Here is a 17,065-nt window from a genome sequence, read left to right as displayed (position 1 = left end):
TCCAGAGAGGGGCTGCTTAAAACGGCGCTCAGCCATCAACAAAGCCCAGCCCCCTTCCTCCTCTAGGCAGGGCTGGGAGAAGCCAGGAGGGAGGAGGCGCTACCACGGTGTGTGTGAGGGAGGGGGGGAAATGGCGCAGCCCGAACCATCAGAATCCCTGCGCTGATCCATGCAGCCATTCCCGGACCATCTGTGGGCTGGATCCAGAAGGCAATTGGGCCACATCCGGCCCCTGGGCCTTAGTTTGCCAACCCATGGGTTAGAGTGTTGGATTAGGATAGGGGTGGGGAACCTTTGCCTCTGCAGATGTTGCTGAACTGCAACTCTCCTCAGCCCCAGCAAGCATGGCCAATGGCCTGGGATGGTGGGATTTGTAGTTTAGTGACATCTGCAAGTCCAAAAGTATCCCACCCCTGGATTAAGACATGGGAGACTAGAGTTCAAATCCCCCCTCAGCTATGAAGCTCACTGGGTGACCCTGACCGGTCATCGCCTCTTAGCCTATGTTTTGTTGTTACAGATAGGTAGCCGTGTTGGTCTGCCATAGTCAAAATAAAAAAAATCCTTCCAGTAGCACCTTAAAGACCAACTAAGTTAGTTCTTGGTATGAGCTTTCGTGTGGATGCACACTTCTTCAGAACAAGTTTTGTTGTTCTTTATTGACTTTTTGACCCATGCTCCACCCTCATGACTAATGGGAGTTCTGCCCACCCCCACTCTTTGACATATTTTAAAAATTCTTAGTCACGTTGGTAAAGATTTTCTGTTCAATGTTGCTGAACCCATTGACGTTTCAGAGCCTGTGACATCTCACCAGCCAGTGGCAACAAGCGAAATGACATCGCAGCAGCTTTCCAACGGGACATCGGAAGCAGCATGTGCCTGACCATAGAGAAACCTGGGCAGTGGCGTTTGATTTTCAACATTCTGCTCTGGTGAAATGGACATAATCACCCTGGATCCCAGAACCTGGAGTGCATCACTCTTCACAACGACACAGGGCATACCTCTCTCTCTCCAGGTGTGATAGAAGCATTGCTCAGAAAAAGGACGGGAGGGGTAAGGGTTAAAAGCACTACCCATCATACTGACTGTTCCACCTCAACAGCCTTTTTTTACAAGTACCCCCCCCCCGCCGCCAAACGATCAGATAACTACATACAACGCGTAGTACCATCTTCTAGACAACTGCCTGATTTGGAAGGGGAAATGAACCGTTGTTCTTCATAAGCAGAAATTTTACAGTGAAGTTCAGTTCAAACCAAAGAGTGCTTCCCCCACTCCCACTGGGACAGATCCGCTGGCTTGGACATCTCCAGCCATCTTACTGCGTGAAACCACCTCTTCCTCGTGACTTGTGAGCAACTCCACCAGCAAAGCAGCACCCGTTTCAAGTGGAAAAGGGAGCAATGCTTTGGCAATGCTCTGTCTCCGAAATCACACCAAGGAAAGCAAACGCTCCTTTTATGAGGTATCGGCGTCCCAGCACCCAAAACTAATTGGGGGCTCCACATTTGGATGCTTGGTAGACTGGACCACTTGTCCCCAGCTGCAGAGCCCGTTGATCTTTGCTAAACTAGCTCTCACTCGCGTTGTAATAAAATCCTCAGTTAGGGGTGTATTTAGTGTAAGGGTGAGATGTTCTCGCCATTATTTGCCATCCACGCACATGCAGTTTGCAACAGAATGGAAGGTACTAGTATGGTTCTGCAGCTGGAGAAGCCATACCCAGGAACAGTATTATTGCCTGCTATGTAGGGTAAAGAATGTTTTCTCATTTTGGAAACTCTCCTTCAACTTAAATTGTGGCTTGCACATAATTTATCACCTCTCATCCCTAATTTTATTTACCAGAAAATAAGCCTGGCATGCTTATAGCTTTATTATACTTGTTGCTATGGACCCTCTATGTAAATGTAGGGGTAGCAAGAACTATTTATTGGCCATATGAGTATTTTTAAATATTCATTTGCTACTGCTGTAATAAGATTTATAATGTATAAAGCTTTAATGGGATATGTGCCTATCTGAGCATCAGGATTTCAATACTATAAGCACACTTAACTCTTATGCAGGATTCTTCCATGGCATTCAATGGAGGAAGAAAATGCCCAAGAGCCAGGGGTTAACTCAGTTTATCTTCTAACTCACTCAGTTTGTCATGTAAACAGGCTCTAAACCACCATTATTTGGTTTAAACCGAGAGTTAACCCAACCACTGAAGAAAGCAGACCCAAGTTTCACAAACACTTTAGCAGAAACTCTCCCTGCCATATTAAAGTTTGTCTCTAAGGTGATTAACAAAGGACATGGACAGGTTTTTAGAGTGTCTGCTTATTTGTAAACCTTTCATATCACAATAGGAACTGTAACGTTGTAAGTCCTGTCTGTTTAAAGCAGCCCAGCTTTTCTGCAGGCTTCCCAAACAATGTATTTCTCAGCTGTGCAAAATGTATCCAAGCATTGCTGTCTCCTATTTTCACTTTATTCTTGACTGTAAACTAGGTTAAATCTGTAATTATGCCAAGTTATATTTTAGCATTAGCTTTTCAGCAAATCATCCTTATATACTGTATATACGTGTGTGTGTGTGTGTGTGTGTGTGTGTGTGTGTGTGTGTGTGTGTGTCCTCAGCCTGAGATGGTGGTTGTTGTTTTTAAACTATTTTTATACAATTATACCAATAAAATAAAGTTAAACTTTTGTCTTTTTTGCACTTCAAATATAAAACACACTTGTGCCTGGTTATTCTATTTAATGAAATGTATGGTTATATAGACTCAGGCTTTTAATAAATGAGCCAGTGCAGTAAGTGAACTGGATTATTTAGGATTTTTTTTCTTTCATTGCATTTAACAGGCCTTTTATTCTCATTTTCTTATGGGCAAAAAAGAGTGCCTGAAGAGAGCAAAGACATGAACAATAAGTCATAAAAACTCAGCCACAATTTACACAAACCAATTATGGTTTGTGGCTTTCATCCTACTCCTTTCCTCCCCAATGATGTTTGTGGCAAATGGATCACTTGTTTCATTAAATCTGTGTATTCTACTAGGTAACGGTTTTATCGCAATGGTGGAAGGAAAAGAAAGCCCAAATATTTTGTGGTTATTTCTGGTAATCCTTACAGAAACTGAGCAGTTCATGCTCTCATCAGAGCTTGGACAGGAGACTTCCTGAGAACCTCTGTACACAGCTGAATTCCAGCACTAAAGAAAGCCAAGATACAACGGTTACAGTGACAAATTATAGCTACCATGTACAGTGGTACCTCACGTTACGTACCGTCCTCCTTATGAATCCTTCGGGTTATGTACTCTGTTGACCCGGAAGTAGATGTCCCTTGTTGTGACCTTTGCCCCAGGATGCAAGCAGAAATTGCGCGCCGGGGGTGCGGCAGCAGTGAGAGGTGCCATTAGCGAAAGCTCGCCTCATGTTATGAGTGGTTTCCGGTTACGAACCGGAATGGATTAAGTTCGCAACCAGAGGTACCACCGTACCCAAATAGGTGGGGCCAAAAACCCCTTTTCAGAACAATTGCCAAGCGTTTTCACTACATCAAAACCATCTTTTCAAAGACATTCCACCCTTAGGGCAGAAGGCAACTTGTGATTTCAAGTATGCTTATTGTTACAGAAATTACGGGGGGGGGGGCACATCTTTAAAGTTGTTACAAATATAATGCATAAATGTATCCTTTCGACTTGACAGCTCAGGGAAGTTACCTAGCTTTAACAATCATATAAAATCAACTCCTTTGCCAGTTTCCTCCATTTCAACACTATTTTGCCCTTGGAAAAACGACTCTTTTCCCTGCCACCTCCCCAAGCATGAGGATGTGTATACACACCTCCTACCCCAGGAAGTGACCAGAGGTGACAACTGCTGAGCTGATTGTTGGCCAAGGAAAGCCTAATCCCATCACCAGACTTGCCAGACATGCAAAGGAAGTTCTATTGTATTTTGGGCGGTAGGACTCAGAGGTGTTTGCCTATGCTAATCTTATACCTGGGCCTTGCCCTGACATGTCTGCTTATGCTAATCTTGTACCAAGGACTTGTCTGGACATGTTTGCCAAGGTTAAACTAGTGTAACCCATCTACTCCTCCCCTTTTGTGACATGTCAGTGATGTAGCAATGATAAAATACAAACTGTATTTTGGATATGGTGGGAAAGTTTTAAAAGTCATTGTCACCCCATTCCTCTTTGAACCTGCTGCACAATAAACTTTGGTCTACAGCTATTTGCTCTGATTGGTGGCTGGACTCCTTCCTTTATTCCGCAGGGACCGACAGGCTCTGCCCGACAAGCTGGGTGACTGAGCAGCCTCGCACCTAGATTTTTCTGTAACACTTATACTGCAGGAAATGCCACTATTTTAGGACAAACTTTGGTATATTGGGCATGAATGCGCTTTTAAAAAATCCTGAAAATCTGTAGCCAACTGAGTTGGGATTGTACACAAGGATGCCAACAGGGTTTTTCCAGGACCTGGTACACTGCATGTGATGTGAGGCCCCTGCACACACCCCAAAAGCTGATGGAGAGATCTGCTGCTTATTAACTTTGCACCAGCCCTGCGAGGTAGGCTAGGCCAAGATAAAAGAGGGAAGGAGAGGATAATGTATACAACCTCGGGCTCCTGAGTAGAAAAGCAAGATACATATTTGTATCACAGATCATGTAATACAATGTTTTAACTACTACATTTCATAGTCTTCATACTTACAGCAAAATGGCAAAACAAAAAATGTTTGTCAACCCCAATAAATAAAAAGCAGAAAATGTTCTTAAGTATGTGTAGTTTCACAACTTCGGTGTCTAAACTACCAGCTCTCAGCATATCTTACTTCACAGAGCAGTTGTGAAAATAAAAATGGGGAAGTGGAAGACAATGCACACATCCTTGAGCTCGTGGGGGGGGGATCAGTATACAAATACTACAACCACCAGCAACAAATAGTCAAAGCGTGTGCAGCTTCACAATTCTCAACAAAACACGTAGGCACAGAACATTTTGACAACCCGATAAAAAAAATATACTGGTAGTATCCTGTTAAAGCCCACAGGAAACTTAACTTGCTGCAGTTGTAAGGAGGTTGTAGATTTTATTGTTGAATTTACTAATTAATTTTGTTTATGTTTTATGGTTACTGTATATTAATAAAGAGCAGCCCAGTAATGGCTGTTGGGGACATGGAACATCAGGGGCAGGGAGGCAGGACACTGCAATATCACCATTATTTTCTCATTTATTCCAAGGGAACTCCTTCCAAGTGAAACATACCAAAGCTAGTTACAGATGGGTAGCCGTGTTGGTCTGCCATAGTCAAAATAAAAAAATTCCTTCCTGTAGCACCTTAAAGACCAACTAAGTTAGTTCTTGGTATAAGCTTTCGTGTGCATGCACACTTCTTCAGATACACACATCTGAAGAAGTGTGCATGCACACGAAAGCTTATACCAAGAACTAACTTAGTTGGTCTTTAAGGTGCTACAGGAAGGAATTTTTTTATACCAAAGCTAGTCAATGCTGTTTTATATTGTAATGGCAGAACATTTTTGCTGACGTGTTGTGTGGAAGCCCCACAGCTTCAACACATGACATGAGCATGCACACATGGCTGCCGCAGACCTTGGGGGGCAGTGCTTTATTCAGAAATATTGGGGGAGCCCTAGCTCCCCGCCAGCACCCATGTCTCCTGGTACGTAGTAAGGTCAAAGGTAAGTTAAGATTTATAGTACTGCATTCAAAAGAAGAGTGGCACCAAACCCAAGAATTCATATAGCAATGAACTTTCAAAATAATTATTATTTTTCTTTATTGTTTTAGATTTACTCCACCGTTCAACCAATCAACTTACCCTGGAGACCTTCGGAATACACCCATGTTATCCCTTAGAGCATATCCCCAAAAAGTGAATTTTGTATTTTCTCTATCCAGAGAAGTAATTCAAGCTTATTCCTCTCCCAACTAAAGAGGGAGCTAGTCATCACCTGAAGCTGAACTTTCCATGTTCCTGGTTTATCTGACAAAACCTAGGAGCTCTTCAAGAGAGTCCATTGTGTACTGAGCAACAGGCCACAAGAAAAACTTTTAACACCACTTGTTAAGCGTTCCAGTGTGCAATACTAAAAACATTTGTTTTCACTCATGATCTGGGAGAAGCTCCTTCCTGAAGTACATCATCCATTTCCTTTGAGATGTTTTCAGTGACGCTGAGCCTGGTCCTCCTAAAAAGAAAAAGAAAAAAGAACATGGTTGTACTTCTGAGAGGAAAACAAAACTGCACCTCATATGCTTATATCACCATTAACATTGGAGGCTGAAACTTATTAGAAAAACTAACTAATAAACTGAAACTGACACAGGGACAAATAGAAGAAGATGCCTTCACCCCAGTATGGCTCCCCTTTATCACATACACAGCCTAACAAGACAATGACAAGAATCCACCAACAGCATACGAATCAATCTGGCTAACCTGATTCAAAAATACACACACACACACCGCTCACTGACAAAAACAAATCTCACTACAGCCACCCAAAGACAACCAACCACACCCAAGGCCAACCCCAACCTCTCTCCCCACCAAGGAAACACAACGAGCGAATAGTAAGGGAACCCAGACAAGTGACGCTGACACAAAACCCCACACATACACTAAGTAGAAGAATGGAGACATAACCACTCCACCCCACCCTACCCACCCTTTCCCCTCTCGCCTCCTCTTTTCTTCCTAACCTAACATTGTATGTAACACTAATGTCTCACAACAAATGAAACCAAACTGTAGAAAACACAACTTGAAAAAAGAGATAACACACGTGTTTTTTTACACTAAGAAATCTTTAATAAAAATACATTTTAAAAAACAAACAAACATTTTAGGCTGAAGCCAATCCATTTACCACTGACAAATCATTAACGGTCTGTAACGAATTGTTTCAAACAGAGACTATTCCTTCACACAATCCTCCACATGACAACTATTTTTTTCTTAAAGACAACCCTTTCTTCCCTTCATACATCCTGGAAACACTTTCAATAGGGCTCAATGAAATGCTATAAAGGGCTTTTTCACCTACATTGTATCTGCCATTGCCCACATGCCTGCATAGGACAAACTGATCAGTTCACACAGAAAAGTGAATGAACAAACTGGACACTGAATATATGAGAAATATATTAAAACTATAGGATAAAATTTTCATCTGGAAACAGCTCTAGAAGGCTGTTCATAATTGTAAAATGTTCTTCCCCTCTTGTATTTTTATTCAGGTTATAACTTTAAAACCAGTGTACAAGGGGAGAAAACTAATACAGAAACTATGTAGCGAAGAGGCTGGGAAATACTACATGTGATACAACCAAGTGGGAGTGAATAATGCTTTCTAATAAATTAGAATGCTCCATAAAGCATTATTAACTTGGTGCTAGAACAGTCTTCTCCAATCTAGGGCACTCCAGTTGTTGCTGGATTATTGCTCCCATCATCCCTGACCATTAGGCAATGCTACCTCAGGCTGATGGGTGCTGTAGTCCAAAACATCTGGAAGAAATAGAGTTCTCCTATGCTCCTTCAATGTTTAAAATTACCTATACTGTTAGCCACTTTAGCAAATAGGACTGGGTGGCTAGAAAAATGGCTATAGCCCACCCTTGAGATCACAAGATACCCAGAAAATGCCATTGTTGCTAGTGTGCCATTTGTCAATTGCCATAGATTTTGAGAGGATTCTACAAATAATGCTAAAATCAAGCCACGGGCCCATTACACCAACAGTATATGGATTTTTATGGAACTACCAATTCCATATCAGCAAAAGCTCCAGAAAATGCAAAAGTTGAAAATTCAAAACGAGCAAAAGATGACTGATGGTCAGTGTCAAGAGCATCATATCACATCACTAGTGGAAGATGGCTAAAATCATTGTGTAGCACTCCTAGAGGAAGAGCAGATCCACCCTGGCTCAGTAGCAGAGTTAATAATTAAAACCTAACAGCACTGGTTCCTTACCATTCTGCCAGCTTCTGTTCATACAGCTCCCACTGCTCTCGTTTTCTTCTCTCGATCAAGGTTTCGCCAGCAAATTTTTGCATTGACATCAGTAATGCTCCAGCAGGTACACTGCAAGATGATGACACAGGAAGTACATTTTGCCATATGGAGCACTTTCTTACTTATAAACAATGGGGGACCAGTCACTCTGCCAGTAGTTGCATCTGTGCCTTCTCCTATTCATCCATTTTCTTTTTTAAAGCTATAGTATATGTGGCTATTGTTAATTCTGCTGTCTGGTCTTTGGCCACAATAAAGATTGATTGAAGGCTTTTTTAAAAGCAGTAGCAAAATAGGAGCTCAATTCTACTGTCAAACACAAATAGAGAACATTCCATCTTCCTTTAGTCTTTTTTAAATTAAACATTACTGCCCATACCCAGCATGCAACACACATCAAAACTATTGATGTAGTAGAGGTGAAGAAAAGTGTCCCAAATCTGGAAAGGGAATCCATCATTTTTAACTGTTATTGTTTTGTTCTTATAATTAGAAAACATAATTCTGTGTGGGTCTTCTCCATTAAACTGATTCCCTAAATGTTGACCCTATGTCTACTAAACATTTACTCCCACCCACCTCCAAGAAGAAAAGAAATGATGGGCTGAAAAAGCTGACTGAGAACAAAAGGACAATGGATCCTCCAAATTAACAATTGACCCACCACAGCAATCAATATATTTGTGTGTTTTTTTTAAAAAAAATCAGCACCTCTACCTATTTAAACATTAGTAGACAGGCAAATAAAAATCAACTTCTGTTTAAGAAGAATGCAGAAAAACTAAGTGGGAAATTGGAAGAAAAATAGCCACCTTCTGCAGCAAGAGAGAAAACAGACGAGGTCTAAGGCTAGAAGGAAGTTTGCAGGAAATCCTGTCAAGATTCAAAAACTGCCTTGTAATGACACCTGCAGACTATCACACCCAACAAAAGGAAGCACTTCTGGTTCCTAGTGCATCTGTGTGTACATGTACTGTACATCTATGAGCAACCTACCCCAACAACGTCCCAAAAAGGCTCCCGCCAACCAAACCTCTCAAGCCCAAGTGCATTCTGAACAAGGCTCCTGTACAACCTAGAAATAAGAAAAACAATAGAATCAGACCACACACAAGAGATTTGCAAGAAGTCTCAGCTACAATGAAAAAGCTTTTTTGTCATTCCTTCTGCCTCCCCTTTTCCTGTCCTGTCCTGTAAAACTGGACTCTGCTCCAGGACTACACACTAAAGATTCAGCTACGGGCAGCTCCAAATATTATAATTTTTTTTGGGGGGGGACCATCAGTATTTCCTACAGCAAATATGTACAGGCACCGTACGCATATCTTAAAAAACTTGTGCACGTGTTTGTTACGTCCGCACTTAAAAGGGTATGCTGCAGCAACTGTAATGTCTATTTCATTTTAGAACACAATATGAGAAGTCTATGTTGTCAGCACAACTTAGAAACCAGTCTGTCTTCAAAGTTTCAACTGATTTTATAGGTTTTTGCTTATGCTTATTATCATTATTCATTGATTTATTACCCACACTTCATTCTAACGTCCCAGGGTAGCTCACAACAATTTTAAAAGCAACATGAAAACCCAATTAAAACAAGTTACAATAAAGGATCCTAAAAATGTACATCTCAAGTGTCAAGGACCAGCGTGAAGAGGTACCAAATTACAATAGCTGAGTGCTGTAAGGAATCATAACAATTACCATCTATGGGGGAAATAATATACCAGTCATATGTCAGGCATAAGCAGCTGTGGCCAACAGCACATTCAAGTTAGAACTGTTATGGCTCCCATTTGTGAAAGGAAAGTTGGTACTTCTTTCTAGGTATATGCAACCAGCAGGAGCTGCTGCCTTCATCCATGCAGTGTTTGGGTACTGTGATGCTCCCTTATGAATTAGAAGAATTCCTAATTCCATTTGTGGAGCCAGAAGCTGGGAATGCTGGCAAGTCATAAACTACTAGTTTCAATAATATGCAGAAATGCATTAAAACGGGTCACCTCTGGGGCTTTCACAAAAGAGAAAAGATGTTGATAAAACAAAGACCTCTCCCACATAATTTTCTTACGTACTGACCAAAGATATCTAGGAAGAGAATTAGATTGTCCTTTCATGTTGTCATGATAGCTTTACAAAAATGGGTCTGCAAAAAAACAGACGGACAAGATGCCAAGTGGAATCTGCAAGAGGTTGACAATGTACCTTTAAAAGGGTGCAGCCTCTAATAATTTCAGCGAGGTTTATGTAGGACTCAGGACAAACTCAGCTGAAACCAAAGGAGATTACAAAGCAGGATATGGTGAACTGTTCCTTTAGATTTTTCTCAGTTATTATATATTTTTAAAAATCTGGATGTGTCGGTTCAAGAGGGCCATTTTTATGTCAGAGGACTATAGCAGTTTCACAGCAGACAGCTTACTCAGACAGAAAAATTAGGGCAGGGATTAAGTTTCTCTTTTAAGTGTTTTTAATTATAAGATTTAATTTCTGCATGTACAAAAATACAAATTAGTATCCACTTATAGCACTTTTCAGAGCTAGCAAAAAATGGCTTCTCTCAATATAAGATTAATTTAGTAGCAAAACCTCACAATGAAAGAGAAACTGAGAAGATGCCTCTCCTTTGCTGGCTTCCCAATTCTCCATTCATATTTAACATGACTGACAGCACAATCCTTTACATATCTACTCAGAAGTAAGTCTCCTTGAGTTCAGGGGAACTTACTACCAAGTAACTGGGAATAGGATTGTAGCCTAAATTATTTACTAATCCTCTAATATTATAATCCTTTAAGAACCTTTCACCAAAGAACCACTATAGCTTGCGCAATATTAATGCTGTCATCATAAGCATACACATTTGGAAATGAGTTTTTCTGAAATCAGCAGGACAGAAATGCCAATCCCAAAGATCTGCCTGGTTAAAAAAAAATCATTTTAAGTAACAAAACGTATTTTTGAATTTGATCGGGGTCAAAAAGTGAAGATTAATAGACCAAGAAGCAGAACTCTTGAGCTCTGAAACTAATTTTCTCCAATCAACTTTTCTGCCTCATTCAAAACGGAACATTCAAATATCATCGCCTCACCTCCTGCAACGGCAAAGTGACTGAGGGCGTTTTTATCACGGTATGCAGACATAGCAGTGCTCACTGTGCTGTGAGAAAAACAAGGATTAATAAGGAAAACTGCCCAATGAAAGAAAAAGACTTTTATTTCTGGTGGTCCAAACAATGGCCTGTAGTTCTTGACTAAAAATTTTGCTAACTCTTCCCATTTTAGACGATACGGTGAGTATTTAGAATCATTTCACATGTGACTTTTTCTACACAGGACAAAGTTTACATGCAACATACAGGAAAAATGTACACTTCCCGATCCATATATTTATGGCAAAACGTGAAACACATACTTCACAAGTGGTAGCATGCATGTTTTTTTCTACTAATGGAAACTAGAGGGGAAAATAATGTACAAAGCAGGCTGTAATTTGGATACTGAGTACAGTATGCCATTTCAAGTTCAAGGACAATTTCAATTACCTGAGGTAAGAGTTTTAAATAATTGGAGTTTTAATTATAAATGACAGACTAAAAAAATAAGTAAAATAAAGCCTATCCCTGGATCTTATATAAAACAGTCATTACAGCTTAAAAATATACAATGACTAACAGGACACTAATAGGCTACATTCCATACATGCAAGCTTTCTCAACATACCCTCTCCCATCCTCTGTCCAGGAAGCATTCATACATTCCAACCAAGGAAAAAGCTTGGGAGGGATTATGGTCTCAGGAGGGTCATAAGGGTTGAATGTAGGCCCAGAGCACCGCAGTCAGACCCTGGTCCCACCCCAGATATAAATAGAAAAATAGAGAGTTTTTCACCAGTCGCCTGAGAGTTCTTATTAGCTGGTCTGCTATGATGTTACAGAATGACTATAGACCTTCTGAGGAGAAGCAGTCACAGCTCTCAATATGCCAACATAGCTTTTTTTGATAGAACAGAAATGGTTGGTTTGCCTTATGCAAGGCCTAATGATTGGCTGGGGGTAGATAAGCTGTTTTTACAAGACTCTACACCATCTGATGGTGATGATGGTCAGAAGGAAAGGACACAAGGAGAGGTTCTATTTAAACTGTCTCATCTTGCAAGTTAACTGCTCACAGATATGACAATGGTAACATTTTAGAACAGTTATTGTACATTAACTGCCTCCTCCAACCAAGAATAAGCATACTCACTTGAATATTGCCACAAAGGCAGCAACTCTCCAGCCCCAACGCCAACCGTAACGGATGAAGCCCCTGGTTGCTGCACGATGTGCAGTTCGCTATCAAGAAAGTTACAAAAGTTTAAAGACATTGTCAGGCCACACTACCAATTTTTATTACGCCCCAAATGACATTTTATATGTACCATTCCTGAGGTTAATGAGAAAAAGAGGCCTACTAGTAAGGTATCTTACATAGGGGCTAAAATATTTGCTTAGAAGCAGAAAGAATCAAAGAAGTCCAGTATCTCCCATTTCACACAACTTAGTTATTTATTTTGCTTCTGCATGCACATCCCCACCTGCGCCTTTATAGTCTGGATTCTGGACTAGACCCTTGCACCAGAAACAATTCAGCAGGCTTTACTGTTGACAAAACTATGGACCACTCAGCTCATTTGTACATGCAGATAACCTGCTTTTTTATTTCTGGATTTTTCAGTACTCATCTCAGAACTAAACATTTTAATTGCCTTCAGTTATATTATCCAGACTATTAACCCAGGCAATATGGAAACGCTGGCTGTGATCCTCAATCTACCCCCATCAAGTCCAGTTTCTTGTTGTCACAGTCGCCAACCCAATCTTTATGGAAAGCCTGCAGGCAGAACACAAGTACAATGGCACATTCCCACATGTTCCACGGTATGTTCCTGCTATTCACAGGTACACCAACTCACAAGACTGGAGGCAGTATGCAGCCAACATGACTAGTAGCCATCGACAGCTTTGTTATTGATGAATAATCCCCTTGTAAAGCCACATAACCCGGCATATTACATCTTCTGGCAGCAAATACCATCCTTAACTATGTGGTGTGTGAAGAAGCACTTCCTTTTGTCCTAAATATTCCAGTATTCAGCTTCATCAGATGATCACAGGTTCTAGCATTATACGAAAAGGGAAAAACTTGTATCTACTGTAATCAGTTTTTCCATACCAAGTACACACCTTTATCATGCCCTGCACTTTTTCTAAACTAAAAAGCCCATAACATTTCTCTCAGGTGAGTTGCCCCAGCTTCTTGATAGTTTTGGTTGCCCTTCCCAAGCTCTACAACCAACTTTTTGAAGTGCTAGTGACAAGTGTCCATAGCACTCCTAGTGTGCTCACTTAAGGAGATTTGGGTAACGGCTTTATTGAGAAGACTGATTTGATGTGTGCTCTACCATGCCAGGAATCTGTCCATACCGCAGCATCCAAGCGATTGTGGAAAATCTCTCCTTGGCTCTGCTCAATGTACCGTCTCTTGGAGTTTATAAAACCGGGTACCCCGCCATAGACCATGCCGACAATGCCCCCGCAGAACGTTGCTTTGATGATATTGACCGTTTCTTCAGGATACCGATTTAGCTCGCTGCGGGAGAAAATGCTTCGATGAGAACTCATGTCTTCAGGACATAAAAAGCCCCCTTCACGTTTCAGAAATCCCGAACCCCCCACCATGCAACGCCAGCGTTAAATGAAGCCACATTATCAACAGAGGCTGAAAGTGCCCGTGTGAGGCTCGAGACAACTCAACTCGGCATGCGAGTGGGCTTTCGGCAGGGCTTTTGCCTTTGCGTCCATTGCCAGCCCCGCGCCCGCCCCGCCTGGCTGCAAGGAGACGGGGGCGCCTGACGCTTCCCGGGCGACCCTCGCATTCTTGCAAAACAAAACCCTCGGGCTTACTCTCGCCGGAAGAGCTCCCGGACACGCTCCCAGCCCGAGCCCGAGCCCGGCGGCTCCGGCCTACTCAAAGCCCTGGGCTGCCCCGCGGCCAGCGCGGGAAAAGAGGCAGCCGAGACTCGGACCGGCCCCTTCAGCGGCGGCGGCGGCGGCGGCAGAGGCTCCATCGCCAAACAGCCGAGCGCTCTCCCCCAGAAGCCGCTTCCCAGGACCTTCCCTCGAGGACTCAGCTGTGCCGGAAGTGGGCCAAGGAGGAGCGCGCCGCCCTAGCGCCTTGGAGGACGCAGCGCAGGCAACTCCCCGGCTGGAAAGCATTTCCGTTCCACCCGCCGCCCCCACCACCAACCCCCGGCCAGTGGGTTATGCGAAGCGGGAGGCGGTGCGAGCTCGGGGGAGGGAGGTGTTGGATTCCCGCCACTGCGCGTGCGCAATCCTGACCAGCTGCTTTGCAGGAAGCGCCGTGCATACTCTGTTGCACCTCCTCTGCCCCTATTGTCGATGGAGTGGAAAGGATTTGGGGTTTTAAAAAGAGCGTGGTGGCAAGATATTAATATTGGGGCACGACAAGCGGAAATTCCCTTTTTTTGCACGGCTGTTGAGGCTCAAGAGCCCTGTCTATTTTTGCAGACGACTTATTTGCTCTGGCTTTTAAAAAAAAAAAAAAAAAGCGGAACGATATACGTCCACTGCTGTATGTATTCCTCCCCTCTGACGAAGCCTATCAAGGCAAAGCTAGTAAGATTTAACGCTTCCAGCTATATTTTAAAAGCACTGCTACTGGAAACTACAGTGCAAACTTGCTCCAAATTCTGTTGAGGAACTTAAAGCAAGGTTCTTTTAACTGTACTAAGGGTAAATATGTAATGCAGCCAATGCACGTTTGATCAAAAATAAGTTCCATCATGTCCAGTGATACCCGCTGTCAGCAGCAGTTGTACTTAAAGTTACCTTAGTTTTCATCACTGAGCGAAGTCAGTCTTTCATGCTCTTATCCGGAATGGAAAAGAAAACAAGAAAAGCTTACTGCCTGAGCTTCCCGACATATAACTAGCCAATGGGCAAATTGCAATATGTAATTGGAACAGAGCTGTAAAGTAAATCCTTAAGTTTATAACCTTTCTCACCAGCCCAAAACACATTTGTGACAGAAACAAAATACAAGTAGTTCATTGCTTGTTATATCATGTAGGGCAGAACATCTGTCGGTTGCCCAGGTTCTTTGTTGTCACAGTGCTTTAAATAAATCAAATTTCAGTATTAATTAAGCCATCAAAACAGGTTTTTCTTTTTTAATCCAAAAGATCATTTAAAGATGAGTTTTAGAACATACCAGATTAATTCCCTTCACTGAAGATAAATTTAGGGTTTTGTCTCATTTTTTAACATTCTTCCTCCTCTTTCCTAGCCAGCACAATAATGCCACATAGTTTGATTTCCTGAGTTAATTCTTCCATGTCTGGTATTGGTCCCTCTTCCTTAAACAGCATCTGCAAATTTGTTTTAGCGTCATGCTGTTTTTTTCTTCTTCCCCATCATCTATAAGCTCAGTGAGGAAGGTAATGAGGAATACTATGCAGCACCAGTTTCCAATATCTACAATACACACACGCCATACTCAGGAGACATAACCAGTAATTAATATAGCATTCTGCGGCATATGAAATTTTCTCTCACCGCCTCTCAGTGAGTACAGGCCTATATAGCAGTGATCCAGGGTTGCGGAGGATCAAAAACCTGTTACTATTTCTGCAGCACATATAAGATTATTGTGTAATTATTGTATATTGCACACTGTATACTCTTAGGTTGTATAGGAACATGGCTGTGACTATTTATTTCAGCCCTGTGAAATACATTAGGCCCAAGGACAGGACCAAAACACCTTAAGGACTACTTCTCTACATATGAACCTACCCAGATCCTGTGATTACCATCTAAGGCCCTTCTTTGTGTGCCTCCTCCATGAAAGGTTCAGAGCAGGAATGGGCCTTTTCGGAGGTGGCTCCGTTTGTGGAATGCTCTCCCTAGGGAGGTTCGGCTGGCGCCTTCATTATACACCTTTAGGTGCCACACAAAAACATTTATCTTCAATCAGGCCTTTGGCTGATTAACATCTTATACCCCTTTTTAATGTGTTTATAGGAGGATGTGGGAAGGGGGACGGTTATTGGTTTGTGGGTTTTTTCTTGTTTTTATGATGCATTTTGTATTTTAATATTGTGAACCGCACTGAGATCTCCAGATGAAGGATGGTACACTTTAAAAAAAAACCAAGTTAAATAAAAAGTTGAGCTTCATAGCTGAGTGGGGATTTGAACCTGGGTCTCTCCAGCACTAGTTCAGCACTCTTAACCGCTATACCACATTATCATGAAGGGACCCTGCATTTCTGAATTTGCCAGTACACTACCACTGAACAGACACTGTTGATTTATGCAAAGTGAATTATGAGATCATTTGCCAGAAACTCGGACTATATTTGAGATGTGAGGGATGGGACACACAACTTGGCTGTGCACTTCTCAAGCTATTTCCATGTGGATGTGGAATGGCTTAACTACCATCTTTTGCAGGGCTGCCATTTGCTCCATAGCACTGCAAGCTTTCTCATTCCTCCCCAGATTTTGCAGCGACATGGAAATAAATCCTTGAATAGAAGTGGCAAGGTGGCTTTTCACAAACAAGAGCGAAGGAAGAAGCTGTGCTGGTTTTTTTCCCCTCTCTCTAGCTAATAGCAGCTTTGGGGAAGTAGTTCAGATCAGGAAAAGAGTAAAACCCGTGTCTTTAGAATCACTTCCCCAATCTTCAAAGGGGCTACGTCAGGCTGTTAATTAGTAATAAGAAGAAAAGCAGGGGAGTGAGAGTTTCTGACCATAGATCTCCCACATACTGTCTAGCTTTGCCTCACTCAGTCATGAACTCTATAAAGCTGGGTTGGTCAGCATTTCTCAGCCTAGCCTAGGGAAGTTTTTAATGTTTGAAGTTTTACAGTGGTACCTCAGGTTACAAACACTTGGGGTTACAGACTCCACTAACCTGGAAGTAGTACCTCA

At 42.0% G+C, this 17,065-nt stretch overlaps 2 protein-coding genes across 4 annotated transcripts in view; one reads left to right on the top strand and one right to left on the bottom strand.

The window, feature by feature from the left end:
* CD80 (CD80 molecule) overlaps positions 1-2,703 on the top strand; it is a 46,120-nt gene extending 43,417 nt beyond the window's left edge. For both annotated transcript variants that reach the window (XM_083498734.1, XM_083498733.1), the window contains one exon: positions 798-2,703. In XM_083498734.1, the coding sequence (XP_083354860.1) occupies positions 798-886 (89 nt within the window). In that variant the 3' untranslated portion in view covers positions 887-2,703. The remainder of the gene's footprint in view (positions 1-797) is intronic.
* Positions 2,704-5,806: 3,103 nt separating this feature from the next.
* Positions 5,807-14,241, bottom strand: TIMMDC1 (translocase of inner mitochondrial membrane domain containing 1). 2 transcript variants are annotated; one of them, XM_083498750.1, is made up of 7 exons: positions 14,016-14,241; positions 13,536-13,701; positions 12,316-12,404; positions 11,160-11,227; positions 9,064-9,142; positions 8,026-8,136; positions 5,807-6,235 (listed from the first exon to the last, which is right to left on the bottom strand). In XM_083498750.1, the coding sequence occupies exons 1-7, from the start codon at positions 14,177-14,179 to the stop codon at positions 6,154-6,156; spliced, it is 759 nt and encodes a 252-aa protein (XP_083354876.1). In that variant the 5' UTR covers positions 14,180-14,241; the 3' UTR covers positions 5,807-6,153. The 2 variants fall into 2 exon arrangements, with proteins under 2 accessions (XP_083354876.1, XP_083354877.1); XM_083498751.1 differs by lacking the exon at positions 14,016-14,241 and adding an exon at positions 13,867-13,991.
* Positions 14,242-17,065: the final 2,824 nt, after the last annotated feature.

The sequence above is a fragment of the Podarcis liolepis genome (assembly GCF_965112155.1).
Source record: "Podarcis liolepis genome assembly, chromosome: 4".
Classification (NCBI taxonomy): Eukaryota; Metazoa; Chordata; class Lepidosauria; order Squamata; family Lacertidae; genus Podarcis; species Podarcis liolepis.
This window is presented reverse-complemented; position numbering and strand designations above follow the sequence as displayed.

Excerpts from the sequence above, each read along its gene's own strand:
- TIMMDC1 (XM_083498750.1), bottom strand. The coding sequence starts at position 14,179 with ATGGAGCCTCTGCCGCCGCCGCCGCCGCCGCTGAAGGGGCCGGTCCGA. Across the intron at positions 13,702-14,015 it reads CGGGAGCTCTTCCGGCGAGA|CGAGCTAAATCGGTATCCTG; the intron begins GTAAGCCCGAGG and ends TTTCTCCCGCAG. Across the intron at positions 6,236-8,025 it reads GAACAGAAGCTGGCAGAATG|GAGGACCAGGCTCAGCGTCA; the intron begins GTAAGGAACCAG and ends TTTTCTTTTTAG.